Source organism: Sciurus carolinensis, chromosome 14 (genome assembly GCF_902686445.1).
Source record: "Sciurus carolinensis chromosome 14, mSciCar1.2, whole genome shotgun sequence".
In the NCBI taxonomy this organism is placed as follows: domain Eukaryota; kingdom Metazoa; phylum Chordata; class Mammalia; order Rodentia; family Sciuridae; genus Sciurus; species Sciurus carolinensis.
In genome coordinates this window covers 67714993-67733169 of record NC_062226.1, presented here as the reverse complement: position 1 = coordinate 67733169, position 18177 = coordinate 67714993, and the positions used below count along the sequence as shown (strand labels likewise).

General features: G+C 39.2%; 1 protein-coding gene across 7 annotated transcripts in view; it reads left to right on the top strand.

Moving 5' to 3' along the window:
• Smarca2 (SWI/SNF related, matrix associated, actin dependent regulator of chromatin, subfamily a, member 2) overlaps positions 1-18177 on the top strand; it is a 164217-nt gene that overhangs the window by 47142 nt on the left and 98898 nt on the right. For all 7 annotated transcript variants that reach the window (XM_047525129.1, XM_047525132.1, XM_047525131.1 and 4 more), the window contains 7 exons: positions 6918-6971; positions 10064-10194; positions 10416-10473; positions 11598-11698; positions 12931-13078; positions 16407-16570; positions 18059-18125. In XM_047525129.1, the coding sequence (XP_047381085.1) occupies positions 6918-6971; positions 10064-10194; positions 10416-10473; positions 11598-11698; positions 12931-13078; positions 16407-16570; positions 18059-18125 (723 nt within the window). The remainder of the gene's footprint in view (positions 1-6917; positions 6972-10063; positions 10195-10415; positions 10474-11597; positions 11699-12930; positions 13079-16406; positions 16571-18058; positions 18126-18177) is intronic.

Genomic DNA, 18177 nt, shown 5'->3' with positions numbered 1-18177 from the left:
AATGTCAGAGTTGGTGAAGGGAACACAGGGAAACAAGATACAAGTCTATAATATTTCATGAGTGGACCCTGTTTTAGTTTTTCCTAATGTAAGGTCGTGTTTCTCAGAGGTTGTCACTGTCAGTAGTGTTTTTGGTATTCAAGTTCACTTCCTATATTTCTTTGTGAAGTAGTAAAAGCTAATGGTCCAGATTCGAGCTCCTAGTTTATAAATAATAGTTTCTTGCCCATGGTATTAGGTAGTCTTATCATCATGGGCAAAGAAAGATGGATAATTGAATGTCATTGATTATGCCTATGTTTTTGTGTTGATCTGTGCAGAGTGGGGACTTGTTACAATATTTCTCATAGCACAGCCTAGAGAATCTGTCTCTTGGCACTCTCCTTCCAAATTCTTGCCCTCAAGTTTATTAGTATCACTTGTTCTTTCCATTGTATGCTTTCACTCGACAACTATTAACTGAATACTTGCTATGAGCTTAGGTAATGTGCTAAAGAGAAAAGCAGAGCAGATAGATAACTAATGAAACTCTCACCCAAATATATGATTATAAACTGTGGTGAATGCTGTGAAGGGAAACTGGGAGTCCAATTAGAGGTGGGATCTGCTTTCTGGGCAGACAGATACAGTCTACCTTGTGAAGATCCCTGCATTCTCCTGTTTAGTCACTTCACGTGGTCAACAGGGAGAAATTTTACTTTGTCATCAGCTTCTTCCCATCATGTTGCTCAGGACACCTACCACATCAGCACTAGGCCCTTAGCAAGACTACAATGGAGGAGAGGCTGTATTTCCCTCCTGGACTATCTTACCAGAAATGGGATAAAGAAGGAAAAAAGAAGGAAGGAAGGAACCAAGATTATTCCTAGCCTTTCCCATTTCCTGTCTCTTTGATGGGGCTTTAAGACTTAGTTCAAAACGAGTTACCCAGTTCCAGATGCACCTTTATTCAAGTGCAAAAACAGGAAAAGTATGCTTTCAAAATCAAATTATTTAACTTTGGATTACCTGTAGTTCTTCTCCCTTCCAATAGGGGGAGTGATTGAGAGCTGCTTGTTCCAGCTCCTCTGGTGGAGGAAACATAAGCTTAGGAATTCCATGCTGTCCCCTTTGGCATTTTCCCACAACATTTAATATTATGCTCTGCTGATCATGTTTTTAAAAATTAAAAAAGGCATCAGTACACCTTTGTTTTGAGAAAATCTGCATTACTCAGTGAAGTAATAGCCCTGCACTGGCCACAACACTTGAAGGACAACTAAGATAGACAACTGTAAGAATTGTACCATTGAAGATGAACACGGTCAACCTTGACATTTCAGTGGTAAACTAGTATATGGTTTTTCTTTAAAAAAAAAATAAATAAATAAAGCCCTACATAACAGAGGAGGCCTTTGTCTTTCTTGGGGAATATATTCTGTTTACTGTCACTCTTGAATAAAAAGATGGATTTCCTTTAACCTGTCATGACCTTGTTTAATTTTCTCTTCTCACCATTAGGGGCCTTTATGTATAGTATATATTTATAAATCATTTTTGAAACTTCTCATTCTCAGCCTGGTCTTTCATTATTGCTCTTGAAATGGAAGAAAAAGAAGTAAGCTAAATATATGTATCTACTTAAGGGTCAGAAGAGGAATAATTTTTAAAAAGTATTGAAATACAAAATTTTGTGGAACCAGTCTCTGCAGTGTATTGGGGTGAACGTGCTGTTATGTGCCAGTAGCATGACCTCATCGAGGTCTCTGTTCTCTGCTTCGCTTGTTCTCTAACATCCAGAGGGTGATGACAGGATAAGAGAGGAGGAGCTAGGTAAAGCTACCAGGTCTATGCAAATAGGATTGAACATGATCTTATGAGTAAATTGGATGAGTGTTCCCATCATGTTAGCCTGAATCATTTAAATTCATAACTGCATAAGAAAAATATGCATATTAATTTGCTATTTTCCCTTATAAGATATTTTATTAAAAGATGTATTACACAGTACTTCAGACTCTTGATCTGTTAAGAGGGTGATAGGAACAGTTATCTACCCAACAGATTTGTTGTGAGAATTACATGGGAAAGTTTATCTAAAGCATTTAGAATACTTCCTGGTACATAATAAATGCTCAGTAAACATTAGACGTCGTACCAAGAATCCTGTGATATAAAGTAGGATCATGTAGTTGAAATGTGATTGTAGTTTTTGAAAATGAAATACTTTTTGGTTTGGCGACTGCATATTTTTTGTAATATGTAAATGAATTTACATATTTTTGAATATACAAATGCCATCATTTGTTCCTAAATGAGGAGCAATTGGATATTAATGTAAGGATGTCTTTTAGGACAATGACAGAGTCTGTGACTCTTGGTGCATGAGAAGAAAAATGAGGATTTGTTATTTTTGGTGGACTCTACTTACAACCGGGCTCCCCAATTCCTACAAAGAGAATTTGCTAATTACATGGCCTCTAATTTAGAATCACTCTTGGTGGTAATGAGGTATTTCTCACAGTGCTTTAGGATATATTTTTGCCTAACCTGGTCAAAAGCTTATGCTAGAGGGTACCCCTGTCTACTGCTTAGAAGTCTAGCCATTTCAGGGGTTTTGCTTCCAGAGCTATTTGACATCAAGCCAAAAATAAATATGTAATTCTCCCTTCCACATCGTTCATTGGGATGGATACCAGCAGAACTATGTTGTTGTTATTTATTTGTGACATTTCTTGAAAATCCAAGATACTAATGGGCATGTGCTCAGAGAACCCATGGGATTACACTGTGCTAGAGATCTCTTACATTGTGATGTTTTTTTCTAAGTTCTTTTGTTCTCTCTTTCTCTTTCATTGATTGCTATTTTAAGTAAAGCTCAGGACCATTGTCTTGGAGGGAGAACCCTCTTGACGTGCTGTATTGTTCAATATAGTGATAGGAAATGTCTTTTTCAACCTTTGTGGATATGTAAAAAAATCAGAAAAGCCAGTTGGCATAATTTATGGTGAAAAGAGCATCAAATACAAAATTAGTAATGTTGGTGAGATCTTTGTTTTTAATTAGTTATTTTCTGATTGTTCTGAATTCTGAAATTTCTTCCATCTTCCCCAAAGATTGTATGGTTTATTGCAGCTTTTACCTGTAAGATTTTCTTAAGTGAAAAGGTTGTAAGCAGTTCTGCCCATTTGGGTGTAAGGACTATTATAAGAGTAGGTGGACACAGTGCCACAATGATTAGATTTATATGATTAGTTTAATGTCAAATGGGTGAAACCAGAAGTTTGGATCAAAGTCCTATGTAACTGGATCAACCAGTTAGTGGAGTCAAAATGTTCCAATTGGTTTTTTTCTTTAAGATACAACCCAAGTGATGTGCAAATGCCTGTTAATTTGATAATCCTGGGCATTTTTTTATTGCCTGATCACCTATCTTAATGCTCACAGCTCCACTTAAATGACAGTAAAAATAACCCAAGTGGTTCCTGAAAGCTTAGGTTTCCAGCAAAGCAGAATGAGTCCTTAAGATGCCAGCACGTCTGAGTGTTGTTTCAGCATATTGTAACAATACCTGCTGGGGGATAAAATGCATTCGCTTTATAATGCATTGTAAAATATTCGACATAAAACTGTTTCTTTACAAAATGAGACTCTTTGTAGCCCCTGTGCTATGGTAAAACTAAATAAAGTGCCCCACCGAAGTCCTCTTCTTGAGTTCAGCTTACACAGGATTTTCATAGTTAGGGATTTCTTTCTCTCTGCAGCTCTGTTGCTCATTATTTTATACACCTTCTGTGTGGAAGATGAGTAGCCTGACCATAGCTTTGTTCGTAAACATTCCTAAGTGGAGGATGGGAATTGACACCGACCTTGGAAATTGGGAACTCAAGTCTTTAGTTTGAGTGACTTTTAGTAACGAGTTATCTTTAGTTATGAGTATTTTGTATCATACTGTCTCTTCACATGACTAGGTTAATTAGACTCTTCCCTCCCTACAGAAGCATAATTAGTTCTAAACTTTATGTAGACAGGAAGAAGCCAGTGCAGGCTTGATTAATGAATGAAGTGCAGTGTTTTATTTTGGTAGTTTTAGTCAATGAATGTAAGCCTAGGCATCAGCCAGCAATATTAAGAGCCTGTGTTTGTGATTTCATGCTGCAGATAACTTTGAAAATCCGTCAGGTGGCAGGGGATACAGTAGCTGCTGCCATTGTCATGTTAGGCCACTTCACCAGGGGCTTGGAGAGTGTCCAAAGTTAACTCATATAGTAGCACCAGTCACAATCTCTTGGATAGAAATTTAAATAGGGGAGGGTTTTGGCTTAGTTTTGCTTTGCTTTTCATTTTGGAATGAAGCATCCGTTTAATGTGAGAACATGGATTTATGAAAGTACACGAACCAGAGAGCCTCACCAAACTGAAAAGAGCCCATCCTGGGAGAAGGGACATCGTGGAGTAGAGCACCACCTGGCTTCTGTCTCTTATAACAATGTGGCAAAAGTAGTCTAAGGACAGGGCATGCAGGAGAGAGGTCACACAGAGCCCCCATTCAGTGACAAATTGTGTGTGTGTGTGTGTGTGTGTGTGTGTGTGTGTGTGTGTTTTCTTAACTATTTTATGACTTACAAATCTATTGGTGGCTGATTTAAATGATAGTAATTGAGGGAGTATGAGCTAAATGGAAGGTGCTGTTCTTGGTGCTTTTGTTAATTTCTGCATTCCCTCACTATTTATTTTGTGACTTTTAAGTGCTAAGCACAGCTCTTTAAGGTGTGAGAATGCCTCAGTAAGCAAAACAAATAGAAGTCCCAAACCTGTAGTCTTGTGAGGCACTTTTTAGACAACACTAGAGATACTGTTAATTATGGACATGAAAGAATCGCCTTGCACTGCTCTTGACTTGGTTATATTGTAGAGATGGACACTTTCAGCATATTTTAGGTAGAACTTTGAATTGTACATATTGAAACAGTGATCTGGCCCTGCAGCAGCCCTGGATCTCTTACCATCCCTATTTCACACAAGAGGGAACCAGACACAAAGAGAAACAGATTTGCTTAGGATCACACAGCAAAGGTTTTTTGCACTTAGCCCAGGGCTGGGATTCACACTTAGGTTGCCTAATTCCAGAACCAGGAGGTTTGAATCTAATAGTGCTTTGCCTTTGCATCTGATATCTAATAGAAATTTTAAAAATAGTTTAGGGGACTCTATGTACTGAAAGGGTGTGATTATGAAGGAGTTTTTAGATAACACTGGCTAGTCCATAGTATATTCATAGGAAAGTATCTTCAGAATAGTTTTGCTCCTATTCATTTACAGTTTCAAGCTTTTAAATGTACTATTCATTGAAATGGTGAGCCAGTTCTACTTGCTAGATATTTGAAATTGACTTTTTCATTGTCTCATTAGATTTTCTTTGTTGGCCAAATTTGCAGCTTATTTCTGGTTTGTATGGAAAGAATGGTGGGATTAATTGACTTTCTCCCATTAATTAAAATCATCCCCTGAGTGCAGTGCCTGAGAATTCCAAAAAGCGGTCCTTCAGTGGCTGGAGGCAGGATGGTTTCTTTGCTAAGGGAGGGGCTCTGCCATTGTTCGCTGCATCTCTAGCCTTAGACGCAGGACCTGGTGCTCTTCAAATCATTCCTTTTGAAACTGAAAATATTTTTGCTTCAGGGTGGCATAAGGAAACTAAGTTCTTGGACTGTCATAACCAAACACTTTGGTAGAAACTACATTGTTGTATGCCTATGCCTTGGATATTTGGCAAGGGAACTGTTTTATAAAAGAACTTCAGAAATTTTAAACATTTATGAAACTGTCCTTTTTCAGTATGGACAAAAGGCTAGATTTTAAACATTGAACAATTTCATAAAAGTTGTTTTGTCAGGATACTATTGAATTATTTTCATGGGAGGCAGAGATGTATTAATAGAATCAATGTCTTAAGTAAGTGAAGTTGAGTTAATATTGATTCCATATCATTGTATATATTTTTAATTAACTAAAGAGCCCAAGGGAGGAAAGCTCATTTTCTTCAATATCTTGACAAAGGAAATGACTGAAGTTTTTTTCCCCCTCTCATTGTATAACAGAAATAATATCACTTTTCAGTAATAACTATAAAGATTCTGTAAAGGTGACATAAAATATTTTCACTTGTCAGAGAGGTTATTATAAATGGAAGAAGTTTCAGACTGTTTTGTATATATTTCAGATGAGCTCTCTTGGGTCTGTACAAAAGGTGACATAATCTTACTACTCATTTAGTTGTCTTTGAGGCACAAGAGGTTAATGGACTAAGATATTGAAATATTTAAGAAATGGTAGATGACAGAATTTTTCATGAGTGCGCAGTATCTGTATCCAGTTTCCTTATATACACACTGTTGAAATGCTATGTATTATGAAAGCCAAATAGGTAAAATGAAAAACACCCAGGAAACTCATGGAAATTTGTATTATTTTATATTTTTATGACCCAGGAGCAGCCCATCAATGACTTGATGGACATTTTTAGAATGCTGTTCTTCATGGCTGATGAAAACTTGCTTAGGGAATAGGAAAGCAGGGCTAATGATGTCAGGATTTGTCTCCACAGTGCCAAACACAAGAAGGAAGTTTCTTGTCCTTACTGCTGTCTTAGTGCTGCCATGTCTTACACTCTTTGGGTCTCTAAAGATGCAATCCACAAATCTCTAGTGTGCTGGCCTTGAATCACATCTGGCTTTAAATGACTCTCTGCCAGTTGCTAGTACAATGCCTGCTTTGTGCTTTGTCTGTGATAGCAAAGAGAAATAAAAAGACATTCACACATAAGCTTTGTTGGATGATGATGGGCCATAATGAAATACTGATATGTACCAAAGAATTGTCTTGAAGTCCTGTCCTGTCCTCTTGATTTACACATAACATTTGACGTTGTTGTTTTGCAGAAGGCTGAAGAGAATGCAGAGGGTGGGGAGTCTGCCCTTGGACCAGATGGAGAGGTAAGAGAAATTGCCCCCATTGCAACCAGGCTCTGCTGAATGGAGTCCCTCTTATACAGTGCAGCACCATTCTGTGTGTATATGAATTTTATTTTTACTCAGCTAATTGTTTTTAAGTAAAAACAATACTATATAGTAGAAAATCAGAATGCTGTAAAAGGGATACAGTGAAAAGTAATCTGCTTCCATCTCTGACTGCCCATCAACTGATAACCAAGTTTCTTGTGGACCACTTCAAAATTTTCTGTATACAGATAGTCATGTTTATGAATGTGCAGAATGATATGATCATACATGCTTCTGTAATTGCATTTGCTCAGTAGGTAATTCAGAAGCATAAAATAGGACCCAGTTTCCCTAGTTTATGACTGATTTGAAATTATAAAAATATATAAATTGAACAGTTAATGTATTTGTTTAGCTTATTTTTTGACAATTCTGAAGGCTTAGAGTAGAGCTCATGAGTGTAAATACATGAACATGGTCTTCAATTTTATTTCCTAGTATTTCCAATATTCTCTTGGATCAGAAGGATATAGTTATTTATTTATTGTTTTTTTTTTTTTTTTTTTTTTTTCTGAAAAACTCAAGGATCTGTTGCCAGTGTTTCACAATGAGGAAGCACATCCCCTGGGCAGAGCAGGAAGGAAGTTTGTTTCAAACCACCTTCTTCCCTCTCACACCTTGATCAGCCTGTTTGGAGGGTTGGGCTTGGAAAACCCCTTCCCATTCTAGACTCACTGTGCACATGAGTCCTGTTGAGAGCTCACACAGCCTAGGTGCAGGAAAAAGGTTCTTCTTTGCAGAAATCTTGAAAATAAATGTTGCCTAACCACTATAATCCATCACAAGGGAAGAAAGGATCAGGATAAATGTCTAAGGTGTAAGAAACTCCCAGTGGGCTGCTAGGAGGGAAGAATACTATATATCAGAGTACTTAGGTTCGACTCCAGCTTGCCTTACCTGAGTATGCTGCATGTCTGTAATTAATAAGCACACGAGAAATTTAATATGTAGTGTCATCATGCTCTTTCTTTTGTTATCTCTTGGAAGTATTACCTACTGATCTTTGATCTGCGACATATACCTTTCCCCCTGCGTTTATTTTTAACACATGTGATTTCTGTTTGCTGAAGTTTGCAAAGTGGACATCTCGCTCAGTTTGTTGTGAAGTAATGCTCTCATTACTCTTCTGTGCTCCTTCAGTGCTTTTTGCCAAAGTTCTAATTCCAGCCGCAGTTATTTCCAATTTTCTTTGAGGCATGACATTAGCAATAAAGCCAACTCTATTAAAATAGTTCCAGATATGATTTTTTTTCCAAGGGAAATGATAGCAAGTGGTAGATTTCCTTCTTTATCTTGTGAGGGTATGGATGACCTTTTACATTAATGAGGAAAAAGCATCATGTTGCCATGCAAAGTAATGGTGCCCAAACCACCCTGTTAGCCCATGTGAAAGGGAAAAGAACAATCTGCAATAAGCTTTTACTTCTTTTAAGGTTGTTTTTGTGGACAGTTGCTAATTTTTTTTTTTTATTCTGACAGTGCTTTGTTGAGGGAGTAGGGGGAAGAAATATTGGTTTTGTTTTGTTTTTTTTCTTTTTTGGCCATAGCCTATAAGATGTAGTAGGTAACCTTCAGCATGCTATTTTTCCTATCATTTTTGCTTAATTGGAATAGTAAATTATACAGTAATCCTAATTACAGCTGATAGTGTTTCCTTTATTTATTTGACCACAAAACCAATTAAGAATACCTTCAGAAAAATTCTTTGAAATAATGACTTGCCTAATTCATTTTATTGCTCTTGAGGAAGAAGGTAACTTGAAGCACTCACAAATCAAGTATTTCCAAGCATCTTACCTGGGATTCTGCTCCTAGAAGTTGGTCACCCATCAGTAGCATGAATTTGTATAGGATTGCTCCATTTTGGGGGCCTTTTAAGACAATTTGTTCTTGAGTAGGTTAAGTACAACTTCTGCAATTTCATTTATTCTTTTAATTGTCTGAGGAAGCCGTTTTTCAGAGCTTAGTAATGAACTTCAGCTTTGCCTTCATCAGTTCACCAGGTTGTAAATAATCAGGCCTTTTTCTTATCACACAGTGGTTGAGTTAGACACCTGTTGTTTTGGTTTTGGATAAAGAACACTGGTTCTGCAGAAGCCAGTCCAGCTACAGCATGGATTGTAGTACCTTTTCTTTCCTGAGTCTTTGAAACTAAGACTTTACTATAGTTACCTGGTTACTGTTGGTTGAGATGGTGTTAGTTCCAGATCAACTCTGCCTACTTTAGGTTAAAAGGGAATATAATATAGGTTGAGTATCCCTTATCCTAAATGCTTAAGACCAGAAATGTTTCAGATTTTGGATTTTTTGGGGGGTTTTGGGATAATTTGTGTATACACAATGGGATTATCTTTGGGATAGGACCCAATGCTAAACATGCATTTCCTTTATGTTCCATATAAAGCTTACACACATAGCCCAAAGGTAATTTTGCATGATATTTTTAGTCCACCTGTGTTTTGACTGTGACCCATTCCATGAGATGACTTGTGGAATTTTCTACTTGTGTGTGTCATGTCATGTCAGACTAAAAAAGCTTTGGATTTTGATTTTTAGATTAGGGATTCTTAACCTATAGGAGAACATTGGTAACTAATGAGATCTCCAGAAATACTGGAGAGTCAGACCCAGAACTCCACCCAGTACGGTACTGTACAAGTAGTCTGGTGAAGACATGGCTGCTGTTGGGAGCAGGAGCTTGTCTCAGCCCATGCCACTTCACTGACGTTGCTGCCACTATGATCTACCTTCTTCTGGTGCACCTGTTGGTCCCCACTCCCTTGAACTGCTAGCTCCTAACTCAGAGCGTCGGTAAGTGCCTGTTTGTACCTTAGCTTCCAGGGAGCCGGCATTATCAGTTTCTTTAGTGGATGGTGACCTCTCACTTCCCACCTAGGTAGCAAAATTTCAAAACACCAGGAAAGGTTTCATATGCTGGGCAGCCAAATGACTGAGAAATGTCCAGCACAGAACTGAGAGGGTATCTTAACATCCAGCGGTGACATGATTTTTTCCCCCCTGTCTAGCCCATAGATGAGAGCAGTCAGATGAGCGACCTGCCTGTCAAAGTGACTCACACAGAAACTGGCAAAGTTCTTTTTGGACCAGAAGCACCCAAAGCAAGTCAGCTGGATGCCTGGTTGGAAATGAATCCTGGGTACGGCATGAAAACAGCATTGCTGGTGTTCTTTGGACTTCTGAGATTTTAATGTCCCTTGTAAAGTCCTAAAACTAAAACAATGTGGCCTTGCTGACACAGTGGAAGTTGTTTTCTGCATTTATCACCTATACACAGAACATGCTCCTTAAGTCATGTGTGTCTGTTGTTTCACATTTTGAAGAACTAAGTCCCATCCTCTTCTCTACTCCTTTCCTTAGTTACGAAGTTGCCCCTAGATCGGACAGTGAAGAGAGCGATTCTGACTATGAAGAGGAGGTATGTGTGTATCTGTGTCTGGGGTTTACTGTCAATAAGGGAGGAAAGTTTTTCCTTAATGGAGGTCCAGACCCTAAGTGCTTCTGTCCCTTCTTCCTCTAGGGTTGACTTTCAGGTGAATGTCATAGCTACACATGTGCAAAGCTCTGATGGTACATGCCTAGTGGCACACCGATCTCCTGGGGCTCCTGCCTGATGGGGAAGCTCAGTTATTTCTAAACTCATTTGGGACCAAGAAAAGAGAAGTGGGCATTAAACTGGAGATGGTAGAAAGGTCTTTAGGGAAGAATTGACAATGGATTACATTGGGAAGGGCAGTCCCATGCTTCTGAGTGGTTCACACTGAGAGTTAATTGCCTAAAAATTTCTAAGTTCATGAGCCTTAGAGTCCATTTGAAGGTGTAAATCTGAAAACTTAGATAAAAAGAGCAACATGGGCTTGGCTTAATGAGTTTATTGATCCTCTGTATTTCTAAGTGTGATTTTTGTTTGAATCTTGGATATACTTGTTAGCTAAAGAGAAGCACATTTCTCAGTCTATTGGAAGGAATTCTTAATATGTGTAGTATATAAAATGGGTACTTTGAATAGAAATTAAGAAATAATAAAGGTATTTGTTAGGTCAGTTATGAAATTTTAATAATTGCAAATAGAAGGATTAAAAGAAGTTTGAATACTCAGAAATGTGTGATGTGAAGAGCAACATAAAGCAGTGTTTTTCTACACTGAGCACTTGGGGGGCCTGTAGGCATTTTCAGAGGGAGCATTTGTAGGAGAAGGAGGATATTAAGATGTCTGAAGCCTGCCTTTGGAGAGAGGGGTGTAGCAGATATGGTGCACAGGGCTCTCTGATAACCAAACGACAGATATGCAAATTCCTGGCATGATTTTTACATGTTTAATCTTGGGAGCAAGGGTCTAGTGTCCCCAGGGGCTCCTCATTTTCTCATCCAGTGCTCTAAACAGCAATGGACTGGTGAGTTGCCTGGTAAGTAGATGTTAAATTTACATCCTCTCTTTGCTGTCTTTACTGGGTTCATTTGTGAAGTTGGATGCTATATCTCTTTTCAGAAAATGCCAGTCATAAAATGTAGTTTTCCCTCATATCTTCATTCCTTTCCCAGGATGAGGAAGAAGAGTCCAGTAGGCAGGAAACTGAAGAGAAAATCCTTCTGGATCCAAATAGTGAAGAAGTTTCGGAGAAGGATGCTAAGCAGATCATTGAGTATGTGTGTCTGTTTTCTCCCTTGGAGATACATTGCAGGAGGATCGTGCTGTGTAATTTTTCTTGTAAAAACTATTGTTTAAGGGAGGGAGCCAACTTTATTCCCTGGAGTTCACTTGGCACTGTCCCCTCAGCCTCTCAGAGGTCCCTGAGCTCTAGGCCCCCAGGTCCACAGGCTTCATGTTGCTCTTCTCCTCTCTTTGTTCCTCTTTCCTTCCTTGCCTCCTTCTCCCCACCCTTCCTTCCTCCCTTCCTCTTCTCCTTCCTTATCCTCTCCTCTGCCTTGGACTCATGCCACTCCATGCCTGTCATTTGCACTTTTGTCCTGGGTTGCACTAGCCAGATTTACTCTCTATCTGGTAAAGCTGCTTCCCTGCTTTTTATGCCTCCCTTAATGGGACCCTTACCCAGAAATCTGAGTTTGCTGTGCCCTTCCTGTCCTACCCTGGCTGCCACAGGTGAGTCAGCCCTGGGCTCCACCCTGCCCCTGAATCCCCATCCCACCCTTCTAAACATCAGGTCTCACCATCCTATCAGTGGTCTGCACATCTCTTTGCTTGAATAGCTCTATTACTATGAGGAAAGTTCTATTATTATAAGAAAACTGTCATGAAACAGTGTGCAAAAGAGAACATTTTTAAAGTTGAATTTTTTTCTGAAAACCAGAAATAAACATCCTAATATCCACCCTGTTTTTCTATAGCTAGCTGCCCCATTTTCAGCATCTTTGTTTTTCCAGTGCACTCCTGTTCCTTCACTGAAGGCTTTAAGAATACCTCAGTGGCTCTTCATTGCCCATAGAGTAAAATATGACCTCATTAACAAGGCATAGAAGATCAGAAACTACCTTCCTTCTAACCCCTGGAATGTCCTCTTTGATCCTCTCCCATTTGTCCTCCAGTCTTTAGCCACTGTTCAGTGAAAGGAACAAATTCATTGTCAGAATATTAATCTGCAGCTGTAGGGTTCAAGCCCCTCTCAGTCTTTGGAGATCAAGGGCACCTGTTGTGGCCTGGGCAAAGGAAGTAGCCTCTGTGAGCCTCCAGTTCCTCACATGCCTAGAATGGGGATAATGCTTACCTTGTTTCATTTTTTGTGAAGATTACAGAAAATGTATTTTAGGTGCAAGGCATGTAGTAGTTGCTAAACTCTCTGTATTGCAGCTGTTTTAGACTCTTGGTTCATTCTGGGGGTGAAAGAGCACACACGCTCAAGTGACCGTGTTTCCTCAGGACCGCGAAGCAAGATGTGGATGATGAATACAGCATGCAGTACAGTGCCAGGGGGTCCCAGTCCTACTACACTGTCGCTCATGCCATCTCAGAAAGGGTGGAGAAGCAGTCAGCCCTCCTCATCAATGGGACCCTGAAGCATTACCAGGTGATCAGCCGTCCGTGTGTCCTTGGGGCAAGCCGTTGTCTGTTACCTGAGGTCAATTGGAGCATGTCGTGCAGCTCTGCATTGCTTGAACACAGTGACACATTTTAGGTCATGTCACTTCTATTGAGAGTCTCTCCATCATGCCTGTGATTCTTCTTTCAGTGAACTTCCACATGCATTGTCTTCTTTTCCAGGACACACCACACTGGTTTTCTCTTTTACAGTTTTTGGGATGAATTTTGTTATAAGGAATACTGACTTAACATTTGGAAAGTTTCTCTGTGAAGCTCTTGAAAATGGAAAAGCCAGCCACATTCTGTTAGTGTAGAAAACCTCCGTAACAGGTTTTCATTTGATCTGCCTGGATTGAGGTCTGTTCTTCCACCTCTTACTACCTTAAAGTGTTTCCCAAAGTGTGTTTGTTGAAGCATTTGTTCCATGAGTTGTTAGTAAAAAATTAACAACAACAACAAGAACAACAACAACAACAATAATAATAATAATAAAAGATTTGAGGGAAGTACTGTTAACTGTAACTAGGACCATCATGTAATTTACTATTCTAAATTTGGATAGTTGGGGTTTTGTAGGGGCTCTTAACTGTTGGTAATAGGCATAACTCCAGACTATTCCAAGCAACCAGACATGCTCGTCTTGGCAGTTGCCTCTCTTGGTAATCCGTGATGCACATGAGCATCCTGCAGTAAAGTATCTTTATTCGTATTGCTTAAGTTTGTGTTTATCAAGCTTCTTTGATTACCAAAGCCATATTCTTTTATATCAGTTTTACACATCCTATAAAACTACTATCTTCTAGAATATACATGAGGAAGTGCATGCTTTAGGTCAGTGGTTCTCAAACTTCTTGGCACCAGGTCCTTTCCATTCTTAAAAGTTGGCACTGTTTGCTGCCATCACATGAGAGGGAGGAGTACCTCCACTGGTGGTACTGTGCTGCCTGGATTTGTGCTAAAGGACCAGCAGCTGCTGCCCACAATTAGTGCTTGCCTACCATTAATGCTGATGGCAATGCAGTAAAAATGACAAGTAATGCCTTGATATTATTATGGAAGTTGTTTTGACCTGAGGATGTTCTGTAAAGGTCTTGCAGTAGGGTCCCTGGAGTCCTTGGAGCACACTTTGAGGACCACACTCTATCTCTATGATACAGATATTAATTCATAGTCTATTCCAGTGAACTGTTGTATACCTGTATAAGAGATCTATTTTTGGATTATTCATCAATAACTTTTGTAATGCCATCTTGATTTCCTCCTGCTCACCAGCACCTCTTTTTAAACCTAGCTCCTCTGCCTTCCATATGTGTGTCCATTTCCTCCCCGCTTCTCTGGGAGATTCCCTGGATGTGGGTTGTATGGTCTCCCTTTGGGTATTTGCCTGGCGAAGTTTCTTCTTCCTGGAAACCTGTACCCATATCTGCCCGATGACTTCTCTGTTTTTTCACCCATTAATTTGAATTGTGGCTCAAAGCTTTCCCTGGTCATCCTCTCCATGAGTGAGCTTTCTGTTTTGCTCCTTGTCAGCTTTTGTACTTTTACTACTTATTTAACCTTGATCTTGCTGTGGCCTTCCTGATGCTTCCTGGAGGGAGAGCCATGTAAGTTTGGTTCAATAACTAATACCTGCCCCTACCCCAATTCCCCGGCCTAGGAAAAGTCCAGCTCATTTTGCATGGTTGTTGTGAATTTCTAGTCCTTTCTACTGCTAGTTTCAACCAGAATTAACACAGATACAAAATTCAGTCCCTTTTCCAGTTTCATTAAAAAAAATTGTTCTCACTAAGTATTCAATGCTCCTGGCATTTAGCTGACTTTCCTAAAAGTCTGGTGGCATCAGGGTTATGTTGCAGACAACCTCTTTTGCCCAGCGCCTTGTGGTTTCCATTTATTTCCTCTTTTCCCCTCTCTTTTTTGCCCATTCTCTTCGAGGCTCTTCCTGTTTCTCTCCTTATCTTTTGGTATTGCTCTAGTTCTGCAGAAACCTTTAGGATGATTTGGATTTTTCACAAGCAGTTTATGAAAATATTTCTTCAAATCATTGTAGAACCTCCCTAAGAAAAATTCTGGCCAATACAAGTTTTAGCACTGTCACTTGCTTCTCAGTACATGGGTGTCGGTGGTTATTGTTTCCTCTTTGACTGCTGGCTTCTGAAGGGAGACTTGCATCTTATACACCTTGGTATCCATCTACTATGGCTCCCTGGTGATCCTTTGCAAAAAATGGTCACTTAATAAATATTTTAAATATATATATGTATAACTCACTTTGTTCTTACATACAATGAATTGATATTAACATTTCCCTCAGCATAACTTCATTGATAAGCTGAATTGACTTTAGCATGTGTGTGTTATATGTTGTATGTGTGGGCATGTGTGTGTAGTTGATTCTGCCATTTTTTAACGTATTTTTTTAGTTGTCAATGGATCTTTTATTTATTTATATGTGGTGCTGAGTATTGAACCCAGGGTCTCACACATGCCAGTCAAGCGCTCTACCACTGAGCCACAACCCCAGCCCGATTCTGCCATTTTAAAACCAGCATCTTTGGTATCACAGTGCAAGGGAATTGGGTATTGGGGGAGGAGGTTTAACAACTTTGTATCCTTACCTTCCTTTTGTACTTAACATGAAGAATCCAAAGCACAGGGCTCTTGTGCTTTAAAAATATGTCCAACGTGCTTCCAGGCAATCAGCTCCCAGGATGCTGCCTTTGGGGAGAAACCACATGGCAGAGTTTCCATGTGCTGCCTGGGAACATTCTCTCTGCCAGGAAAAGTAATGCCCTCCCATGGGCCCTGCAGAGTGGCCCTGGCTCCCTTGTCAGAGCCTCCTCACTGAGGGGATGCTCCCTGAGGCAGGCTGTTCATCACCAAGAAGCCTCTTTCTAATGATTAATGGTCTGTGTGCCAAACCTGCCTTCTGGTTTGTTCCTTTTTAATCCTCTCGTTGGCTTTTTGTTCTTGGAGTGTTTGGAATAGATTTTGGTTTGGGTTTTCTTCATTTGTAATAATTCTAGAATGTCATATACTGTGAAATGCTAAGTAGAACTGCTTAAAATCCCACCAGTAGGCTGCAGCCCATCATTTCTAAATCTGATTAACACTCAACACCTGCCAAGCAGCAGGGACGATTACAGGCTCATATTTTAAATTCTTTTTGCGTTGGTGCTTCCCGCACTTTGCTACTGTGGGAAACCCAGCATACAGCATGGGGAAGGTAAGAAGTCACAGCCTCACTTGAGTTGTATTAGTATTAATTACCTGTGCAGATCTTGGATAATTGAAGCAATTACTCTTCATTTCAGCTCCAGGGCCTGGAATGGATGGTTTCCCTGTATAATAACAATTTGAACGGAATCTTAGCTGATGAAATGGGCCTAGGCAAGACCATACAGACCATTGCACTCATCACTTATCTGATGGAGCACAAAAGACTCAATGGCCCCTATCTCATCATTGTTCCCCTTTCGTAAGTAAAGTCATTTATTCCCCAGTCACCGTTCTGTATGTTGTAGATTGCCCTATTAGTAGCTTGTCCTTGTTTCTCACGGAAGACAGAATTGTATTATGTAGTAGGATTACCAAGTGCATGTAATCTGAATTTAGGTTTTAATTTCCCACCCCCAAGCCTTTTTGATTGGCTAATTAAGTATGGGACCAAGTGAGTTTATCAGCAATTAGCATTGCTGTCTACACAGCCTGCTACACTGTTTCACTGTATTAGTAGGTCTTGTCGATCATCTCTCAAGTGGCTCACAAAGGGAAAGGTATGGGTGTTTCTTTTTTGAAGATTTAAAAAATTTTTCCTTGACACACACACAAAAGATTATCTATGTAAGTTTTCCCTTTTTTTTTTTCTGTTAAAGCAGAGTGGAAATCAAAATTAAAACTATGAATTTTGCATTAAACTAACCTCAATATGTGCACTTGGTGTTTCAGTGACTTTGCTGCTTCAGAAAGACTAATCTTTGCTATAACTGTCACGTTCCCAAGTGCCCCATCCACTCGGTGGTTCCTCCTGGGTCTTCACTGGAGGCTCCTGGGGGAAGGAATAATTGTTCACAGCCACCCTCCCTGGGAGTCCAGTGGATCTGGCGAGAGCGTGAGGCAGCAGCTTTATTCACTGAGAAAGACCTTGTCATAGATCTCAGTGCTTATACAATCTTGGACCTTGGATTATATTTTTGTTTTTTTCTTCAGATTTTGTCTAAATGAGGATTGTTTGCAGATTCTTCTTTGTGAATTGTCTATTCCCATTGTATGTCAGCATCCTTTGCATTTTACCTGTTTTGCATGTTCTGACTTATTTATTATGGTGACATTTTCAAGGATTTTTAAAGAGTCATATAGTATTTCTTCCCCTGATCTGTCATTTATTTATTTATTTTCTTCCCCATGAAATATTGTCATATGGTTTTATGATTTTTTTTTCCTGAATCAAGTTTTCTCTGAACTTATGTGACTAGTTCTAAAGATTCCCCACATCACTCTGGCAGTTGCTGTTTCTCAATACCCTATTAAAACTAAGTCTTTCTGTGTTTATGTACTTTTACATTTTTTCTTAAGTTTTTTTTTTTTTTTTTTATGAAACACAAAGTTGTCACCCTTTGTGGCAACTTATTTCCAACTTATCTCTTATTTCCACACGTTTAAAAATCCATATGTAGGGGCTGGGGTTGTAGCTCAGTGGTAGAGCACTTGCCTCGCACATGTGAGGCACTGGGTTTGATCCTCAGCACCACATAAAAATAAATAAAACAAAAGGTATTGTGTCCATCTATAAGTAAAAAAAAAATTTTTAAAGTTAAAAAAAATCAATATGTAGTTGAGATACTTCATATTCTCCAGCCCCTTTTAAGACAAGGCCTGAAAATAAATAAGAATGTCTTTTTAGACATTGACTTTTATACAAATGTCTTTTTTACTGTATTTTTTTTTTGTCTTTGTTGTTCTATAGGACTCTTTCTAACTGGACATATGAATTTGACAAATGGGCTCCTTCTGTGGTGAAAATTTCTTACAAGGTTTGGAATGCTGTATTTATATATAAATGTGGAAAAGCAAAAAATAGACCCT